Genomic DNA, 20356 nt, shown 5'->3' on the forward strand with positions numbered 1-20356 from the left:
TCTCAATAAAATAAAATAAAATAAATAAATAAAAATTATTCTCCTTCCAGCAGATTATGTTTACACAATGAAAACCTATCACTATTACCATTTTTTTCTTTTTTTGAGACAGAGTCTTGCTCTAGCGCCATGCTGGAGTGCAGTGTAGTGATCTTGGCTCACTGCAACCTCCACCTCCCACGTTCAGGCAATTCTCCTGCCTCAGCCTCCGAGTAGCTGGGACTACAGGTGTGTGCCACCACGTCTGGCTAATTTTTGTATTTTTAGCACAGAGAGGGTTTCACCATGTTGGCCAGAATGATCTTGAACTCCTGACCTCAAGTGATCCACCCTCCTCGGCCTCCCAAAGTGCTGGGATTAGAGGCGTGAGCCACCGTGCCCAGCCCATCACCATTTTTTTTAGCTGTGTGTTAGCTACTATTCTTTTGCAACTTCATTTAATGCTCATAACTATTTAGTGCAGTAGTAGATAGTATAATTCTCATTTTATAGGTAATTTAACTGAGACTCAGAGAGGGTAAGAAATCAGCCAAGGGCAGAACTGGAATTAATCTCAGGTCTTTCTCTCTCAAGTTCATGCTTTTTTGTTTTGTTTGATTTTGAACCTAAGATATGGAGGTCTGAGTTAAATGTACTCCTCAATTCATGGTATGTTTTCATCACTGGTTGTCTCTCTATTTTTTTTTCTGTGTTGTCTAGGCTAGGGCGCAAGATCATGGATCACTGCAGCCTCGACTTCCGCTCAAGCGGTCTTCCCACCTCAGCCTTCAGAGTAGCTGGGACTGCAGGCACCTGCCACGATGCCTGGCTAATTTTTGTATTTTTTGTAGAGATGGGGTTTCATCATGTTGCCCAGGCTAGTGTTGAACTCCTGGGCTCAAGTCATCCACACAGAGTCTCGCTGTGCTGCCCAGCTGGTGACAGTGGCATGATCTTGGCTCACTGCAACCTCCACCTTCCGGGTTCAAGTGATTCTTTTGCTTCAGCCTCCAAAGTAGCTGGTATTACAGGTACTCGCCACCACGCTTGGCTAATTTTTGTATTTTTCGTAGAGACAGGGTTTCACCATGTTGGCCAGGCTGGTCTCAAACTCCTGACCTCAGGTGACCCTCTCACCTCTGCCTCCCAAAGTGCTGGGATTACAGGTGTGAGACATCACGCTTGGCCTTCGATTAACTCTTCAATGCTTATTATTTTACTCTGATACTAAAAATTGTGCATGTTTAATATGAATAAGGATACAATCACTTCTACAGACACATGCATACATTTACATCCATGCCTGTATATTAAAAACTATGGGCGAAAGAAATGGGGAGATGTAGGTCAATAAATACAAAGAAGCAGATACGTAGGATGAGAAAGTCTAGAGATCTATGTACAACATGAGGACCATAGTTAATAACGTTGTATTGTACTTGGGTTTTTTGTTAAATAGGTAGATTTTAGCCGCTCTTGTTATACTTACACAAGCCTTTATGTGAGAGTATAGATATGTTAATTTTCTTCACTATAGTAACCATTTTACTAACTATATATATCCCGCAACATCATGTTGTAAACCTCAAATATACACAATAAAATTTATTTTTATTTATTTATTTTATTTATTTATTTTTGAGACAGAGTCGCTCTGTCACCCAGGCTAGAGTGCAGTGGCATGACCTCGGCTCACTGCAACCTTTGCCTCCCGGGTTGAGGCAATCATCCTGCCTCAGCCTCCTGAGTAGCTGGGATTACAAGTGCCCACCACCACAACAGGCTAATTTTTGTAATTTAGTGGAGACAGGGTTTCACCATGTTGGCCAGGCTGGTCTTGAATTCCTGATCTCAAATGATCTTCCCACCTTGGCCTTACAAAGTGTTGGGATTACAGGCAGAAGCCACCACTGCACCCACCCAATATAATTATTTAAAAAAAAAAAAACTATGAGTGGCCGGGCGCGGTGGCTCACGCCTATAATCCCAGCACTTTGGGAGGCCGAGGCAGGCGGATCACGAGGTCAAGAGATCAAGACCATCCTGGTCAACAAGGTGAAACCCCGTCTCTACTAAAAATACAAAAATTAGCTGGGCATGGTGGCGTGCGCCTGTAGTCCCAGCTACTCAGGAGGCTGAGGCAGGAGAATTGCTTGAACCCAGGAGGCGGAGGTTGTGGTGAGCTGAGATTGTGCCATTGCACTCCAGCCTGGGTAACAAGAGCGAAACTCTGTCTCAAAACAAAAACAAAAACAAAAACTATGAGTTCAAGCCAGGCTTGGTGGCTAACGAGGCAGGCGGATCACCTGAGGTCAGGAGCTTGACACCAGCCTGGCCAACATGATGATCTCGGCTCACTGCAACCTTTGCCTCCCATATCTACTAAAATACAAAATTAGCTGGGCGTGGTGGTGTGTGCCTGTAATCCTAGCGACTCAGGAGGCTGAGGCAGGAGAATCACTTCAACCCAGGAGGCAGAGGTTGCAGTGACCCGAGATCGCGCCATTGCACTCCAGCCTGGGCAAAAAGAGTGAAACTCCACTCAAACGCCGCCCCCCCCCCAAAAAAAAAACAACAAAAAAACTATGAGTTCACACTGATACCTCCAATTCCAATACAATAGCATGGGGCATTCTCCCCATAGTTTTAACTTCATTGTACCACAGTAAGAAAGCTGGCTCTGTCATGCTTAATGTATTTAGTGACTTGATCAGTCATCCTGTATGCAACTAATCTCCCAATCTAAGCTTCCAGGCCTTCCCCACTGGAATGCCTTGCTCTCCACTCTTGGGCTCTAGGGCTTAGACTTTGTGTAGGGCTGCTTCCCAGGTGTTCAAGCCCTCTTCATCTTCTCAGGTTCTTCAGCCTCCTTACCTACAAGGTCACTGACCCCTGGCTGTGGACCGCCAGGTGTATATGCTTCCTTTGTTCTGTATACCTAATGTCTCTGGCACTAAATATTTTAGGACGGAAAAGGGGAAGAGGAACACTGAATGTGCACTTTTGAATGGATAATGTTCCTCTTATTTTTTAAGCTCTTTATTCACATCTTCTTTCGTTTTGTTTTTTGAGATGGAGTTTCGCTCTGTCACCCAGGCTGGACTGCAATGGCGCAATCTCGGCTCGCTGCGAACTCTGTATTCCGGGTTCAAGCAGTTCTCTTGCCTCAGCCTCCTGAGTCGCTGGGACTACAGGTGTGCGTCACAACACTCAGCTAATTTTTGTATTTTTAGTACAAAATACAAATATACGCCCGGTCACACATCTTATTTCTTTAGTAATTCACAGAACTGGAATTTTTGGATAAAAGTTTTTTTTTTTGGCTGTGCGCAGTGGCTCACGCCTGTAATCCCAGCACTTTGTGAGGCTGAGGCAGGTAGATCACCTGAGGTCGGGAGTTCGAGACCAGCCTGACCAACATGGAGAAACGCTGTCTCTACTGAAAATACAAAAAATTAGCAGGGCGTGGTGGTGCGTGCCTATAATCCCAGTTACTTGGGAGGATGAGGCAGGAGAATCACTTGAAACTGCGAGGGGGAGGTTGCAGTGAGCTGAAATCGCGCCATTGCACTCCAGCCTGGGCAACAATAGCAAAATTCCGTTTAAAAAAAAAAGAAAAAAAAAGTTTTTCTTTTTTTTTTCTTTTTGAGACAAAGTCTCACTCAGTGGCCCAGGCTGGAGTATAGGGGCTTGATATCAGCTCACTGCAAACAAACTCTGCCTACCAGGTGCAAGTGATTCTCTGCCTCAGCCTCCCGAGTAGCTGGGATTACTGGCACCGGCCACCACGCCCATGTAATTTTTTTGTGTTTTTAGTAGAGATGGGGTTTCACCATCTTGGGCAGGCTGGTCTTGAACTCCTGACCTCGTGATACACACGCCTCGGCCTCCCAAAGCGCTGGAATTATAGGTGTGAACGACCTTGCCTGGCCTGGATGAAAGTTTTTAAAGAGAGTCTCGCTCTGAAGCTGGTGTGCAGTGGTGTGATCTTAACTCACTGCAGACTGAAACTCCTGGGCTCCAGTGATCCTCCAGCCTCAGTCTCCTCAGTAGCTGAGACTACAGGTGCACTCAACCACGCCCAGCTAGTAGAGTCGGGGGTCTCCCTGCTCAGGCAGCACTGGGATTACAGACGTGAGCCACCGCTCCTGGACTGAAAAGAGTGTTTTTAAGGCTTTAAAAAAATATCGGCAACATAGTGAAACTCCGTCAAAAAAAAAAAAAAAATCAATCTGCTCTCAAAAACTGTTGCAACAATTTACAATCTCATCAAAAACTGTTGCAACAATTTACAATCTCATCAGCACTGAGTATCCATTTTCCCGCACCCTTCTCAGTAGTATTATTAAACAAATAAAATACATAAATGACAGTTTGTTGGGCTCAAGGAGTCTCTGGACAAGTTTCCTATTCCCCACGCTGCCTCTCCTCTGGACACAGGAAGGGGTCCTTTTCCTTATTTATTTTGTTATTTCATTTCCGTCAACATGACTCGGCTTGGGGACGAAGGTCGGGAGCAGGCTAGTTACCGCAGACGAGGAGGCCCGGCGGCACTTGGCCTAGAGGAGCTCACGCGGCAGCCGACACAGACCTCTTTTCGGCTGGGTCTACCTGCGAGTCTCCGGGCGGCAGAGGGCGCCGTCGAGCCCGCGACGGACCCCGCCCCCAGGGCAGCGCGCCGCGCTCCCATGACGTATTTCCGCGTCATCTGCCGCCGAGGCTTGCTTCCATTGGTTGTTGGCGAGGCAATAGGGGCGGAGTCTAGTGGGTGTGTGGAAAGCGCCGCAGCCCGGGTGGGGGGGCGAGGCTTCCCCTTCTCCGCCCCTCCCCCGACCTCCAGTCCCTCCCAGGGCCGCTGCGCGGAGCGGCTAGGAGCGCGGCGGCGGCACTTTTCCCCGGCAGGAGCTGGAGCTGGGCTCTGGTGCGCGCGCGACGGGGCCGCCTGAGCCAGAGAGACTGGTTGGTTGAGGGAGAGAGGGAGGGAATCCCGGGCTGCCGAACCGCACTTTTAGTTCGCTCCACTCCTGCGGGGCAGCCCTTCGGCTCGCTGCGCGCGGAGCCGAGTCCCGGGCGGGTGGGGCGGGGGTCCCCTGAGACCGCCACCGGCCCCCTCGGAGCTGACGGGACCGCGCGGGGCGCACCCGCCGAAGGCATCCCCGGGGCCCGTGGCCCGGACTTGGACCTGCGCAGCGGGCTCGGGGCAGCTCAGCGGGAGGAAGCGAGAGGTGCTGCCCTACCCCCGGAGTTGGAAGCGCCTTAGCCGGGTCCAAAATGCCCAAGAAGAAGCCGACGCCCATCCAGCTGAACCCGGCCCCCGACGGCTCCGCGGTTAACGGGACCAGCTCTGCGGAGTAAGTATGGAGCGGGCGGCGAGCGTCGGGGCCCGGCTGGGGAGGCCCGGGCCGGGGCTCAGGAGCGCGCGCCAGGCTCCGCTACGGTTTGTCACGTACGTCTGGGGCTGGCAGGGGGCGAAGAACTCCCGGCCGCCGAGGTATCAGTGACTAAGCACTGATTGTGCTCCTGACTCAGACCAGTTCGCGGATCCCGCGGGTCTCGATTCCCCTTTTCACCCGTTTCCCTACCGTTTCAGTGGTCCCTGGCCACTGACCAGTCTTCTCCCAAGAAAATAAAAGCTGGCACATCTCCCCTGCCTCCCCCGAGCTGTGTTCTAAATGTGATCCTCTGGAGTCTGGCCTGTAACGGGGAGAGGAGACTAATGTTTTGGAAAGAATTAAGATCGCATCTGTGTTTTGAGACCGGCTCGGGTTATGAAGTGTGGAGCATTAGCCTCACCTTCATGCCTGACACCTGTGGGGCCTGAGTGCCTTGTTGTAGGCCAGCTGCCTGGCCAGCGGGGGCGTGCTGGAAGTCCGTGTGGACTTCGTGGCTTTTCCTTGCTGACTTTGGGAGTTCCCGGTCCTTGGCCTTCCTGGGAACTGTCTTGCTCAAGAAAGCATCGTTCCTTATCCGGCTATTCATTCATTCATTCATTCATTTATTTATTCAACAAACCATTTCCTCACTAATGATTAGCTTTCCGTACTTGACGAGGAGCTCCTAAACTCCTGACCTGAGGCATGAACACCATGACCTATAAACCACATACTAGGTGCTCCATCTCTGCAGCTTCCAGCGTTGCTCACAAACGAACACTTTATTTCATTAAATAATCATGAGGCTGTTTCCTGGGGGTTTCTGAGCTCCCACGACTCTTGGGTTCTAGGTAAGGGACAAGACTATGTGAGGGAAAGCTGCTTGGCTAGCTAGAGAAATAACCAGAAAAGATTAGGTTATTATTATTTTTTGCCTTTTTTTTGGGTGGTGGTTTGTCCAACCTTCAGTAAAGATTAGGTTCTTAATCTTTTACCTGCATCCTGCAGACTTTAGGAAGCTAATCGATGAAATCAGAGTAGGCTTGGACTTTCTGCTCTTTGGTGATTTCTGTAACCTCCCTTTCTTTCTCTAGATTTTTAAAAAAATTTATTTTTTAAAATTTTATAGAGATGGGGTCTTGGTATATTGCTTAGGCTGGTCTTGAACTCCTGGGCTCTAGCGATCCTCCCAAAGTGCTGGGATTACAGGCGTGAGCCACTGTACCCAGCCAACTTTCCCTAGATTTTAATAACCTGGGGACTTGTTGGCTTGGTGATTTGTTCCATGCCTGTAGTGATCACATGGTCAGCGGTGGACCTGTGGTATGTGTTCAGCTAAGTTCTTCAGACCTACTTGCAGCAGACTCTCCTCTTTAGGCCCCTCTCAGTCGTGTGGTATCTGTTTTGCATGATACTGACTTGTATAGGTGGTTGGGTTGCATTGCAAACATTTTTTTTTTTTTTTTGAGACAGAGTTTCACTCTTGTTGCCCAGGCTGGAGTGCAATGGCACGATCTCGGCTCACTACAACCTCCGCCTCCTGGGTTCAAGTGATTGTCCTGCCTCAGCCTCCTGAGTCGCTGGGATTACAGGCATGCACCACCACATCTAGCTAGTTTTGTGTTTTTAGTAGAGAGGGGGCTTCTTCTCCGTGTTGGTCAGGGTGGTCTTGAACTCCTGAGCTCAGGTGATCTGCCTGCCTTGGCCTCCCAAAGTGCTGGGATTACAGGCATGAGCCATCAAGCCCAGCTGCAGTGCAAACCTTTGTTCAGTTTTAGTGTACAGTGTTTCACCTTCTTAAAACAGACTGAAAGCCCTGACTGTTGTTAGGACAAGTTCTGACCACAGTGGATTCTGGCTGAATGTTGTGGCCTGATTATTCTTTCCTATTTGATTTGGAAGTGGATACTAAGAAGAAGTACCTGTTATTCTGTTGTAATTGTGACACCACAACTGTATTCTCTCAAGGGGGAGGGATTTCATTAAAACAGTAAGAGCAGGATGAGAAGAAACTACTCCATATTTGGTGACAGAAAAATTTGGATGGGACTGGGAGGTTCTAAACAGTGGTTAAGAGGTAACGGCTCTGGAGTTAGGCTAGGTTTGAAGCCTAGCTCTGTGTGTGTGTGTGTGTGTGTGTGTGTGTGTGTGTGTGTGTGTGTGTGTGTTTTGAGACAGAGTCTAGCTCTGTTGACCAGGCTGGAGTGCAGTGGCCTGATGTCGGCACACTGTGACCTCTGCCTCCCAGGTTCAAGCAATTCTCCTGCCTTAGCCTCCCGAGTAGCTGGGATTACAGGCGCGCACCACCATGCCCAGCTAATTTTTGTATTTTTAGTAGAGACGGGGTTTCACTTTGTTGACCAGGATGGTCTCGATCTCTTGACCTTGTGATCCACCCGCCTCGGCCTCCCAAAGTGCTGGGATTATAGGCGTGAGCCACCGCGCCCGGCCTAATTTTATATTTTTAGTAGAACTTGAACTTGGTCTTGAACCTCTAACCTCGTACTCTGCCCCCCTTGGCCTCCCAAAGTGTTGGGATTACGGGCATGAGCCACCGTGCCTGGCCTCTGTTGTGGTTTTGTGACCTGGTTCAAGTTTTCTAGTTTAAGGCTTAGCTTTAGGTTTTTTCATCTGCAAAAATGGGGCTAATAATAGAACTACTTAGCATAGTTGTGAAGATTAAATGAGCTAGTACATATTAAACCTTCCAAAGCTGTTGGCTCCTGGTGCCTTTGTTGCTGCCTAAGTTTTGGACTGAAGGAAACTGGAAAGTGATTTCCATTCATGGTGGTGGATTGTGTATTAAAGTGCCTTTGCTTCTGGACAAACAGTTCTCCCTAGTTTAATTTTTTGTACCATCTGCATCTACCTCCATGACTCATTGCTATGTTACAATAGGAGGCATCTTTGTGTAGGCTACCTGAGACAAACAAGGACTGTTTCCCTATATTTCGTAGCACTAATGAGAGGGACAACTGTACACATCTTATCTTTAACTTCTGAGTGTTTGTCTAGCAAAATGTCCCGTCTTGGGCTGCCAGCAGAAAGAACTCTGTTGCTTTCATGATTTCTGTGATTAGATCAGGGAACAATTTTGAATGTTACCAGACAATGTGAACTAAAGAAGAAGAAAATCCATTTTGACAGTAAAGAACTCTTGGTACCAAATTGGTAAAGTTGCTTTGTCCTTGGCCTTGTGCTCACCTCTAACAAAGGACTTCCCATATAGAGATGGAGTTGGGTAATATGAGACCTGAAGTTTATGCAAGTTCTAGGGGTCCTCAAAGAAAAATCATGCAGTTTGCATATTTTGCAAAAACCTGAGCATATTACTAGGGTCTTAAGTGTTAGGATGTAATGTATTGGAAATAAGATAACATTATTCTTCTGTTTAAAATGTTCTTCTGGTTCTATTGCAGTTAGCATAAAATCCAAACTCCTTATATTGGACTGTGAGACTGAGTGATCTGCCTGTTGTCCCCACTGCCCCCTCCCACCAGTCTCTTTAACCACATTTCCTGCTGCTCCTTTCTTCCATCACACTAGTCCTCTTTCACTTCCTCTATGGGATGGTCCATACTCACTGCAGGCCTCTGTACATGCTGTTCCCTTTGCCTGGAATGAATCGCCCCTCCTTCGCTAGCTAGGCAGAAAGCAGTCTTCACCTATTTGCCTAAATGTCACTTCCTCTGAGATGCTTATAAACCACTGAATGTGGTCCCTCTTTCTCATGTCACCTGAGCTTTTTTATCTTCTTTTTGATAAGGGGTTTTGCTATGTTGCCTAGGCTGGTTGTTGAACTCCTGGACTTCAGCGATTCTCCCACCTCAGCCTATTGAGTAGCTGGGACTATAGGTGGGTACTACTGTGCCTGGTACTCACCTGAGCTTTTAATGAGACTTAATCATTGTAATTTTTTACTGAGGTTTTCTTAATATATGGCTTTCCTGTACACTATAAACTTTAAGCATAGTACTGCCTTTTTTTGACTCACCACTCTGTAAGTACACCCAAAATAATTCCTGGCACATAATAGGTGTATAGATGTTTGTTGAATCAATGAGTGAATGAAATTTCTAATATTTGCACAATGGGTTTAATGAAACTTTAGGTCTTTTCATTTTTCCTTTTCTTTTTCCGTTTATGCTCATTCCTTATCACCCCGTTTCCTTTTGTTTTACAGTCACTCACTCAACCATTCTAAGATATTTATATGGTTTTATTTTTATTTATTTATTGGCACTATATATGTGTGCCTTTATTAGCTGGGCCACTACTTGACGGGGATGAAGCGGGAGGAGTGGGTGGCCCGATGCCTTGCCGGCGGTGCTTCACAGACTTGTAGGTGATGGAGAACTCACCTAGGTAGTGGCCGATCGTCTCTGGCTTGATCTCCACCTGGTTGAAGGTCTTACCGTTGTAGTTGACCATGCTGCCCGCCATCAAGGGCAGGAGGATCATGTCCCGCAAGCAAGTCTTCACCGCTTCTGGCTTCTCCATGGGCGGTGCCTCCTTGGCCTTGCACAGGCGCTTTAGCAGTTAGTGCTGCTTTAGCCTCAGGCCCTGGTTCAGCCGCCGCCGCCGCTGGTGCGCACTGTACAACTGCATCAGCTGCTTTTAGGACATGTGTAGCAGCTGGTCTAGGGCCACGCCACGGCAGGTGAACTTGCGGAAGTTCCTGTTGTGCTTCTGCTCCACCTCTGCCATCTTGCCGGATCCTCCGAAAAGACCATTTATGTGGTTTTATAATTCCACCTGTTGGTTTGGTTATGTGTATGCCTTTGGGAAGTAGAAGTATGGTTTTGTATGTATCTGCTTAGGATTCTAAAATGCTATAGTGCTAGGAATCTGCATTTCCTAGATAGAATAGAATAGGTTATGTTGAGGTAATGACCACAAAATCTCAGCAATTTAACACACTTTTAGGTCAGTGGAAGCCTCTGTAGATTGGGGTTCTTTAGGGATCCAGGCTGATTGAGGCATCCTCTCTGAAATGTACCTACATGAAGAGGGAATCTTGTGAAGAGCCACATTCAGGCTCTTAAAGTTTTGCCAAGAAGTGAGGCTTGTCATTTTTGCTGCCATTTCTTTGGCCAGAGCAAATCATGTGGCCATGTTGACCTTCAAGGACGGCAGTGACGTACTTCGAAGGGGGAGAACCAGGAGTATTTGTGTGTGTGTGTGTGTTTGTTTTTTAAATAGGGTTTCACTCCCACTGCCCAGGCTGGAGTACAATGGCACCATCTCACCGCTCACTGCTACCTCTGCCACCTGGGCTCAAGTGATTCTTCTGCCTCAGCCTTGTGAGTAGCTGAGACTACAGGTGTGTGCCGCTAAGTTTTGATTGTTTTGTAGAGATGGTGTTTCACCATGTCGCTCAGGCTGGTCTCGAACTCCTGAGCTCAAGTGATCTGCCCACCTCATCCTCCCAATGTGCTGGAATTAGAGGTGTGAGCCACTGTATTGGTGAACCAGGAGTATTTGAACAGAAGCAACGACCGTCCCTAAATTTTATATCAGTTTCTTTTTTTGAGACCGAGTTTCGCTCTTGTTGCCCAGACTGGAGTGCAATGGCATGATCTCGGCTCACTGCAACCTCCACCTCCCAGGTTCAAGCGATTCTCCAGCCTCAGCCTCCTGAGTAGCTGGGATTACAGGCATGTGCCACCATGCCTGGCTGATGGCATTACAGGCGTGAGCCACCGCACCCAGCATTAGTTTCTTTTTTTTGAGACAGAGTCCCGCTCTGTTGCCCAGGCTGTACAGTGGTGCGATCTTGGCTCACTACAGCCTTCACCTCCCAGGTTCAAGCGATACTCTTTGCCTCAGCCTCCTGAGTAGCTGGGACTATAGGTGCGTGCCACCACACCCAGCTAATTTTTTGTATTTTTAGTAGCGATGGGGTTTTGCCATGTTGGCCAGGCTGGTCTCAAACTCCTGACCTTATGATTCGCCTGCCTTGGCCTCCCAAAGTGCTGGGATTACAGGTGTGAGCCACTGCACCCAGCCTTAGTTTCTTTTTTTTTTTTTTTAACCAAATTTGTTTTGAGCTCTATTCATGATGCTATGCAATATGTGTCTAGTTCATTATTTCTCTTGGTTGTAGAGCAATCATGTGCATCTGCCACATTTTGCTTACTTATTTCTCTAGAATTAGACATCTTCATTGTTTCCCATCCCCTTGCTGCCTCAAACAGTCATGACCATGACCATCCTTGGACATCTTTTTCTCCTTTGGATGTTGTGAGAGAGTTTCCTGTGGAATGTACTCAGAAGTGGGATTGTTGGGTCTTAGGTTACGTTGCCTCCCCTTCTAGTATAAGGCACATTATTAAGCTCTTTCTTTAGAACAACACTGTTAATGCAGTTGCAGTAGTGAGCAGGGTACCTCCCAAGATCTCACTTTTTTTATTTTTAGAGACAGGCTCTTGCTCAGGCACCCAGGCTGGAGTGCGTTGGTGCTGACTGTAACCTTGAACTCCTGGGCTCAGGGAATCCTCCTGCCTCAGCCTCCTGAGTAGCTGGGGCTACAGGCATGTACCACCATGCCTGGCTAATTTTAAAATCATTTTAATTTTTTTAGAGATAAGAGTCTTACTATATTGCCCAACCTGGGCTCAAACTCCTTGCCTCATGCAATCCTCCCTCATTGTCCTCCCAAAGTGCTGGGTTTACAGGCATGAGCCACTGTGTCTGGCTTGATAACTATCTAGGAGCTGTTGAAGTGGTTTCACACTGATTTTGTAGTTTTGAACTTGAATGCTTCTATTGGGTAGTTGATGTAGTGTAGTAACTAATACTGGTGCTGTCTTTCAGACAGCTTCTTGTGAAAAAGGCCTGCTTAAGCCTGTGTCTTTGGGAAGAACACCTGTGCTGCTGTTACAGCAGATACAGAAATGGCAGATAAATTCTTTTTTTTTTTTTTTGAGATGTAATCTCGCTCTGTTGCCAGGCTGAAGTGCAGTGGCGTGATCTCGGCTCACTGCACCCTCATCCTCCCGGGTTGAAGCTATTCTTCTGCCTCAGCCTCCCGAATAGCTGGGATTACAGGCACACACTATCATGCCCAGCTCATTTTTGTATTTTAAGTAGAGACAGGGTTTCACCATTTTGGCCAGGATGGTCTTGATATCCTGACCTTGTGATTTGCCTACCTCGGCCTCCCAAAGTGCTGGGATTACAGGCGTGAGCCACTGCGCCCGGCTTAGTGGCATACATTTCAAAACCTGTAGTGGATGCCTGAAATCACAGATATCAATAGTACCAAACTGTGCATATACTGTGTGTTTTCCTATGCAGTATATGCCTGTGATAAAGTTTAATTTATAAATTAGGCATAGCAAGAGATTAACAATAATAACAAAATAGAATAATTATAACAATATATTGTAATAAAAGTTACATGAATGGGGTTACTGTACTTATCATGGGTTACTGGAATTCTCTTTTTTTTTTTTTTTTTTTGAGATGGAGTCTTGTTCTGTCACCCAGGCTGGAGTGCAGTGCCTCAATCTCCACTCACTGCAACCTCCACCTCCCGGGTTCAGGCGATTCTCCTGCCTCAGCCTTCCAAGTAGCTATGACTAAAGGCACACACTACCATGCTCAGCTAATGTTTGTATTTTTAGTAGAGATACGGTTTTACCATGTTGGCCAGGTTGGTCTCGAACTCCTGACCTCAGGTGATATGTCTGCATTGGCATCCCAGAGAGCTGGGATTACAGGTGTGAGCCACTGTGTCTGGCCCTAATGGTACCCATCTTTCAAGATCTAACATAAAGCTCATCTCCCATGTGTGTAGTCTTTTCTGAGCAACTCCATGCCGTGCCTCAGGTACCTCATTCCTCACTTAATTATAACACTTTTTTTTTTTGAGACAGAGTTTCGCTCTTGTTTGCCCAAGTTGGAGTGTAATGGCGCGATCTCAGCTCATTGCAACCTCCGCCTCCCAGGTTCAAGCGATTCTCCTGCCTCAGCCTCCAGAGTAGCTAGGATTATAGGTGCGTGTCACCACACCCAGCTATTTTTTTGTATTTTTAGTAGAGACAGGGTTTTGTCATGTTGGCCTTGAACTCCTGACCTGAGGTGATCCACTTACCTTGGCCTCCCAAAGTGTTGGGATTACAGGTGAGAGCCACTGCTCCAAGCCTATAACGCTTCTTAAAGGTGTGACCTTGGTCATATCACTTAACCTCACTGAGCCTAGTTTTCCTCATTAGTAGAGAAATCCGTGAGGGAAGTAGGGTAGGAGAGCATCATCTAAAATAATATAGACAAAAGCACTTTATGGGGAGGCAAGAGGGGAAGAAGGAAAAAAAGCACTTTATTATCACTGGAATGCTGTCCAAATGGGATGTGTTAATGATGCCAGTTTTTGATTTTCTCCTCCTTAAAAGGCTGAATAGTTCCTTTTGTTTTTAATAACAAATTGTAAATGTTGATAAATCATGTTGATTTGGATATTTCATATGCTGCTTGTCCTTCAAATCTAGCCCAAACCTACATCTAATCAAGCCTTGACTTCCTGTTAATAGCAAATACAGGGATAGAGGAATGAGATAATGACACCAAGAGGAAACAATCAGACAAACGTGGAATGTGAAATGTTCTCTAAGACAACTGACCTATCTTTAAAAAGTCAGTATAGGCCAGGTGTGGTGGTTTACGCCTGTAATCCCAGCACTTTGGGAGGCCAAGGTGGGCGGATCACGAGATCAGGAGTTCAAGACCAGCCTGGCCAACATAGTGAAACCCTGTTTCCACTAAAAATACAAAAATTAGCTGAATGTGGTGACTCGCACCTGTAGTTCCAGCTACTCGGGAGGCTATTTAGGAGGCTGAGGTGGGGGAATCGCTTGAGCCCAGGAGGCAGAGGTTGCAGTGAGCCAAGACCATGCCATTGCACTTCAGCCTGGGTGACAGAGTGAGACTCCCTCTCAAAAAAAAAAGTCAGCATAAGGCTGGGCATGGTAGCACACACCTATAATCCCAGCACTTGGGGAGGCCTGTCAAGTCGGGGGAGGATTGCTTGAGCCCAAGAGCTAGAGACCAGCCTGGACAACATGGCAAGACCCTTTCTCTACAAAAATACAAAAATTAACCAGATGTGGTGGCATGTGTGTGTAGTCCCAGCTATTCAGGACACTCAGGTGGGAGGATTGCTTGAGCTCAGGAGGTCAGATTGCAATGAGCCATAATGGTACCACTGCACTCCAGCCTGGGTGAGAGAGTGGGACCCTCTCTGAAAAGAAAAGATACTATCGGCCAGGCGCAGTGGCTCACGCCTGTTATCCCAGCACTTTGGGAGGCCGAGGTGGGTGGATCACGAGGTCAAGAGATCGAGACCATCCTGGTCAACATGGTGAAACCCCGTCTCTACTAAAAATACAAAAAAAATTAGCTGGGCGTGGTGGCGCGTGCCTGTAATCCCAGCTACTCAGGAGGCTGAGGCAGGATAATTGCCTGAACCCAGGAGGCGGAGGTTGCGGTGAGCCGAGATCGCGCCATTGCACTCCAGCCTGGGTAACGAGTGAAACTCCGTCTCAAAAAAAAATTAAAGATACTATCAAGGGAAAAAGGGGAGGGTGGTGCTGTTAGGATAGGAGCCCAAGGAGACATGCAGATCAAATGTACTGCATGGGCTGGGCACAGTGCCTGTAACCTCAGCACTTTGGGAGTCTGGGGCAGGATGATCACTTGAGCTTGAGAAGTCCAAGCTGCAGTTAGCTGTGATTGCACCACTGCATGCTGGTCTGGGTGACAGAATGAGACCCTGTCTCAAAAAGAAAACAAAACAAAAAGTACTGCATGAACCCCAATTGTGTACTGGATCAAAAAATGAAACAGTTATCAAATGCATTGTTGGGACAGTTGGGGAAATGTGAGTAGAATGTTGCTAATTTTTTTTTTTTGGGGGACAGAGTCTTACTCTGTCGCCCAGGCTAGAGTGCAGTGGTGTGATCTTGGCTTACTGCAACCTCCACCTCCCAGGTTCAAGTGATTCTCATGCCTCAGCCTCCGAGTAGCTGGGATTATAGGCGCATGCTGCCATGCCCAGCTAATTTTTGTACTTTTAGTAGAGACGGGGTTTCACCATAATGGGCAGGCTGGTCTTAAACTCCTGACTTCAAGTGATCCACATGCCTCAGCCTCCCAAAGTCAGGGGATTACAGGCGTGAGCCACTGTGCTCGGCAGTACTGCTAATTTTTAAAATGTAATGATGGTACAGATATTATGTAGGAGAATTCATATTCATACATAATGCACAAAACTTACTCTGAAATGGTTCAGTAAAAAAACCCAAAATACACAAACAGTGGATAAAGCAAATGGAGCAGAATGTTCACAGTTCTTTTGTTTAGTTAGAGTTTCACTTTTATTCTTTCAGTTTTTCTGTATGTTTGAAAAAATGTATAATAAAAAAGTACCCAAAGAGCAAAACTCATTCCAAGTCTTATGTACTTTAATGCCAACTAATATTTGCTCTCTCCCATCCCTAGATCCCTTTGTGCTGCTTGTCTTCATTTTATGATAAGCATCACATTAAGTGCAATCTGCCCCCATCTTTTCTTTTTTTTTTTTTTTTTTTGTGATAGGGTCTCATTAGCTCTGTTGTCCAGGCAGCAGTGCAGTTGTGCGATCATGGCTCACTATAGCTTTGACCTCCCAGGCTCAAGTGATCTCTACCTGCACCCCAGTTCCCCGGTGGCTGGGACACACAGGCATGTGCCAATATGCCCAGCTGTTTTTGTGTTTAATTTTCGATTCAGGGGGTAAATGTGCAGGTTTGTTACATCAGTATGTTGTGTGATGCTGAGGTTTGGGGTTCTTGCATAAGTATTATATTACTGTATAATGTTTTATTCACTAAACCTACTTTATGAATCTTTTTCTTATTAGGAAACATACTTGTTTCAACCCCTAGGTGTAACAGCATTGCTGATTTGATATATCATTATTGGTAGATTTGAGAAAACCAAGACAAGTTTAAAGAAACAAACTAGCGGCCAGGTGCGGTGGCTCACACCTATAATCCCAGCACTTTGGGAGGCTGAGGTGGGCAGATCACGAGGTCAGGAGTTCAAGACCAGACTGGCCAACGTGGTGAAGCCCTGTCTCTACTAAAAAAATACAAAAATTAGTTGGGCATGGTGGCTAGTGCCTGTAATCCCAGCTACTTGGGAGGCTGAGGTAGGAGAGTTGCTTGAACCAAGACCAGGGAGGCAGAGGTTGCAGTGAGACGAGATTGTGCCAATGCACTCCAGCCTGGGCTACAGAGCGAGACTCCATCTCACACACACAAAAGGAAAGAAACCAGCAAAAAAACCTTTTCTGCTTCCTTTTTTATTTTTATTTTATTTTATTCTTTTTTTTTCCCTCAGCAGAATGGCTTATGATTAGGAGTACACCTTTTTTTTTTTTTTTTTTTTTTTAATGTGGGGTCTCACTGTGTTGCCCAGGCTGGTCTCAAACTCCTTGGCTCAAGCGATCTACCTGCTTCAGCCTCCCAAAGTGCTGGGATTAGAGATGTAAGCCACTGTGCACAGCCACTTTTTCTTTTTTTCTTAGCTCCCTCTTTGGAACCTTTTTGCTAGCATTTCTCTGTGTGGATGGTAGTTATTTCCACCGCATCCCTATGAAGATTCAAGCAGTGGTGAATCTTTCTGACACATTGAGAAAACAAAGTCAGAGAACACAGATACTAGAGGCAAAATGAGGCAAACCTGAGAAGAAAGCTTACGGTCCCAGGTTTGTTTCTGTTGTTCACTTCCGGAAACTGCCAATTTTGAAAAATTGTTCTGGTCTCTTACTGCAACTTGTGTTTTTTTTTTTTTTTTTGAGACGGAGTTTCGCTCTCGTTACCCAGGCTGGAGTGCAATGGCGCGATCTCGGCTCACTGCAACCTCCGCCTCCTGGGTTCAGGCAATTCTCCTGCCTCAGCTTCCTGAGTAGCTGGGATTACAGGCACGCGCCACCATGCCCAGCTAATTTTTTTGTATTAGTAGAGACGGGGTTTCACAATGTTGACCAGGATGGTCTCGATCTCTTGACCTCGTGATCCACCCGCCTCGGCCTCCCAAAGTGCTGGGATTACAGGCTTGAGCCACCGCGCCGGGCCGCAACTTGTGTTTTTAATTCATGTCCTGTGCCCTTGTTTTGTTGCTCAGAAGCCCAAGAGAGCTGTTTAGAGGCTCACATACCTGTTTGCTAAGTTTTCTTCTCTCAAGATGAATAGTGTTTTGTTTTGAAATAGCAAGTGTTTTCTGAATCCCATGAAGGGCCAACTGCTAAAAATGCTGATCCTGCCTATGATTTCTTGTGTATCTCTCAGGGGCATCCTGCTCTGATGTCAGGAAGGGAGTCAGGTTAAGAAGAGGTTACCTGGAGGTTGAAGAAAAAATGGACAAGGTAGAATGACCTTGAACGCCTCCCTTTGAATAATTGCCTGCTTAAGGACAGTGCTTTAAAATTTTTGAATGTATGAATACCTTCTAAAGAAAAAACCTATAGACATTAAATTCTCCAGTTTAACTTTGTTTATTCCATTATATACATTTTTGGATAGTTGAGATCAGTTGATTTTTCCCTGAGGACATAATCCTCATCCTTGTCATTTTTATTAATCGAAGAGTAGAGTTTGATAGGATCTGGCCACGCAGGTGACACTTTGTTGATTATTAGGTGGCTTCCAGATTTTTATTATTTAATGATAGGCTTGTAAATGTTTTTGAGTCCATTTATTTTGTTTTGCTTTTAAATAAATTCATCCACCAGATCAGAGGCAATGGACCGTGCTACCGCTGTTGTTACATATTAACAGAGTATGTTCCAAAAAAAGATTGAACCAATTTACAATGTATATTTCAACTGTTTCCTCAAGCCTCAAGACTTTTTTTTTTTTTTTTTCCAGTTTAGTGGTTTTTGATAGCTTAATAGGCAATGTAAGGGCTCCTTTAAAGGTCAATTTGCTTCCCTTTAATTTTTATATTTTTGAAATGGGTTATTGCATCAATTCAGTTTAAACTAATATTTATTGAATACTTACTGAATGTAAATCACTATTCTGGGAGCTGTAGGTAGGTGACTCAAAGATGAGTAAGATTATCTCTGCCTCCAAGGATCTTAAAATCTAATATGGGAGTGTAGGGGGAGATTTAGGAGCACAAGAAAGAGGAAACAATGGCTGCTGAGTAAGAAAAGTGCCACAGAAAAGCTACAAAGCAAGCACTGTCGGAGCTTGGTCCGAGAAGGGAGCATGCGCATCCAAGAGGGGAGATGAGGAGAGCCTTCACGGAGGAGATGACATTTGAACTGGATCTTGAAGGATGGCTAGGATTCCACGGGAATGGGGGGGTGTGGCAGGAAGAGAGTGCAGGATGAGCAACATCACACAAGTGGGAAAGCCTGGGATGTGTAGAGGAGCCAGCAAGTAGTTCAGTGTGACGGGTGCATCGGTGCGGGTTGAAGGACATGAAGCTGGAGAGGTAGGCTGAGGTGTTTTGTGGTTGAACATTTTGAAAAGTCACATGCACATTTTTCTTCCTTTCTGATCATTTAAAATATTTCTAAGTAGTTTTTATATGCTTTATATTCTGAAGTTTTATAAGTGATGTGGTTACATTGTTCCATTGTGTTTAATATATTAAGAAAAAATATTTCATTTTTGAATCTTCAAAAGCATGTTTTTTGAATGGGCAGTATGTATAGCATACTTTTCATTAGCAGTTTGACATCTGTCGTCTCTCTACAACTAGCAGGAATACGTGGCTTCATTTTCTTCTAGCCTTTTCTTTCCCTTATGTGGTTAACTCTTTTTCCCATGTGGAATTAATATGCTTGGTGTGAGGTGGATGTCTTAATTTTTCTCCACAGTGAATTCTAGTATCTTACTGGAGTTTACTAAATGTGATGCATTTATCCATCTGTTGTACTTTCAAGTTTACCTTGGTCTTTGTGATATTTTTATCTACTTCTAAAACTTTTTAACCCACTCTTACGTAGTTTTGATAGTCATACATGTTTTTAAATTTGGTAGGGTTAAGGAAAACTTCAGCAATTTTCATGGGCTATCTTTCCATTTATTCATGTGTTCCTCTTTCTCCTGTTAGAGTATTATAGTTTCTTTTCAATAATTCTCTTGTGTCCTGAGTTAATACTTCAAATACATAACAGTCTTAGTATCAGTTTGTATTTTCCATCTTGACTATGGTTTGTTTTGTATGAACTTGTTATATCCTGTAGCTTCGTTAAATTCACTTATCCTATCTATTAACATTTTTTGATTGAATATATATGCATTTGTAGATTTACTAGTGTCATCTGCAAAACAACTTTTTCTTTTCAATATGTTAGATATTTTACAGTTGTCTAATCTTGCATTGCTCTCAGTAGCAGTTCTTGTGTCTCAGGGAACACTATTAAGTGTAACAAGATTGCCCAAGGACCTTCTGGGCCAGGGACTTTTCTGTTCTTTGCAAGGAGCTGTGAAAGAAGGAAGCAGCTGCCCAGATTTTTATAGAAGCAGAGCCTATTAGGGCTGGATGGGACCTAACAGATTCTCTAGACCTGGGCCGCCTTCATTTGAGAGATGAGGAAACCAGACCTAGAGAGGTGTGAATTTGCCAGAGTTCACACTGCTGCAGTGGAAGGAGGTGGTTGAGCTTTTACTCTTATTTTCTTATGGTACATATTACATACAGTACGTGTTTTCATTTGGGACAGTTACTTGGTTTGACAATTTTCCAAGTTTACCCAACATTGAATTTTAGTAACTATGCAATATCCTTAAAAAAATTACTTTCAAGTAATTATCTGAAGCTCTGGAAAAGGTTACCCCTCTGTATCATCACTGTCCTAGGTAGTTGAGGGAAAAGAGAATGAAGAAAAGTTGTGGGCCTGGGGCTGGGACAGGGAGGAAAGGGTATTTTAGTCCTTGATCCTTAGTAGGAGGACCTATTTTTAAGCTTCATAATGTCAGTTTTAAAAGCAGTGGTTTTCAAAATAA

The 20356-nt window shown here is 45.4% G+C and overlaps 1 protein-coding gene and 1 pseudogene across 2 annotated transcripts in view; one reads left to right on the top strand and one right to left on the bottom strand.

The window, feature by feature from the left end:
- Positions 1–4817: 4817 nt before the first annotated feature.
- The window catches only part of MAP2K1 (mitogen-activated protein kinase kinase 1), a 103505-nt gene continuing 87966 nt past the window's right edge, over positions 4818–20356 (top strand). The window contains exon 1 of one of the 2 annotated variants that reach the window (XM_012454514.2): positions 4818–5330. In XM_012454514.2, coding sequence (XP_012309937.1) covers positions 5251–5330 — 80 coding nt within the window. In that variant the 5' untranslated portion in view covers positions 4818–5250. Of the gene's footprint in view, positions 5331–18759; positions 18837–20356 lie in introns of those variants that run through there. The other variant, XM_012454515.3, reaches the window with a different exon arrangement.
- LOC105718718 (small ribosomal subunit protein uS19-like) lies at positions 9625–10058 on the bottom strand (annotated as a pseudogene).

Source organism: Aotus nancymaae, unplaced genomic scaffold, assembly GCF_030222135.1.
Source record: "Aotus nancymaae isolate 86718 unplaced genomic scaffold, 86718_ANA_hifiasm-v0.15.2.pri h1tg000041l, whole genome shotgun sequence".
Taxonomy (NCBI): domain Eukaryota; kingdom Metazoa; phylum Chordata; class Mammalia; order Primates; family Aotidae; genus Aotus; species Aotus nancymaae.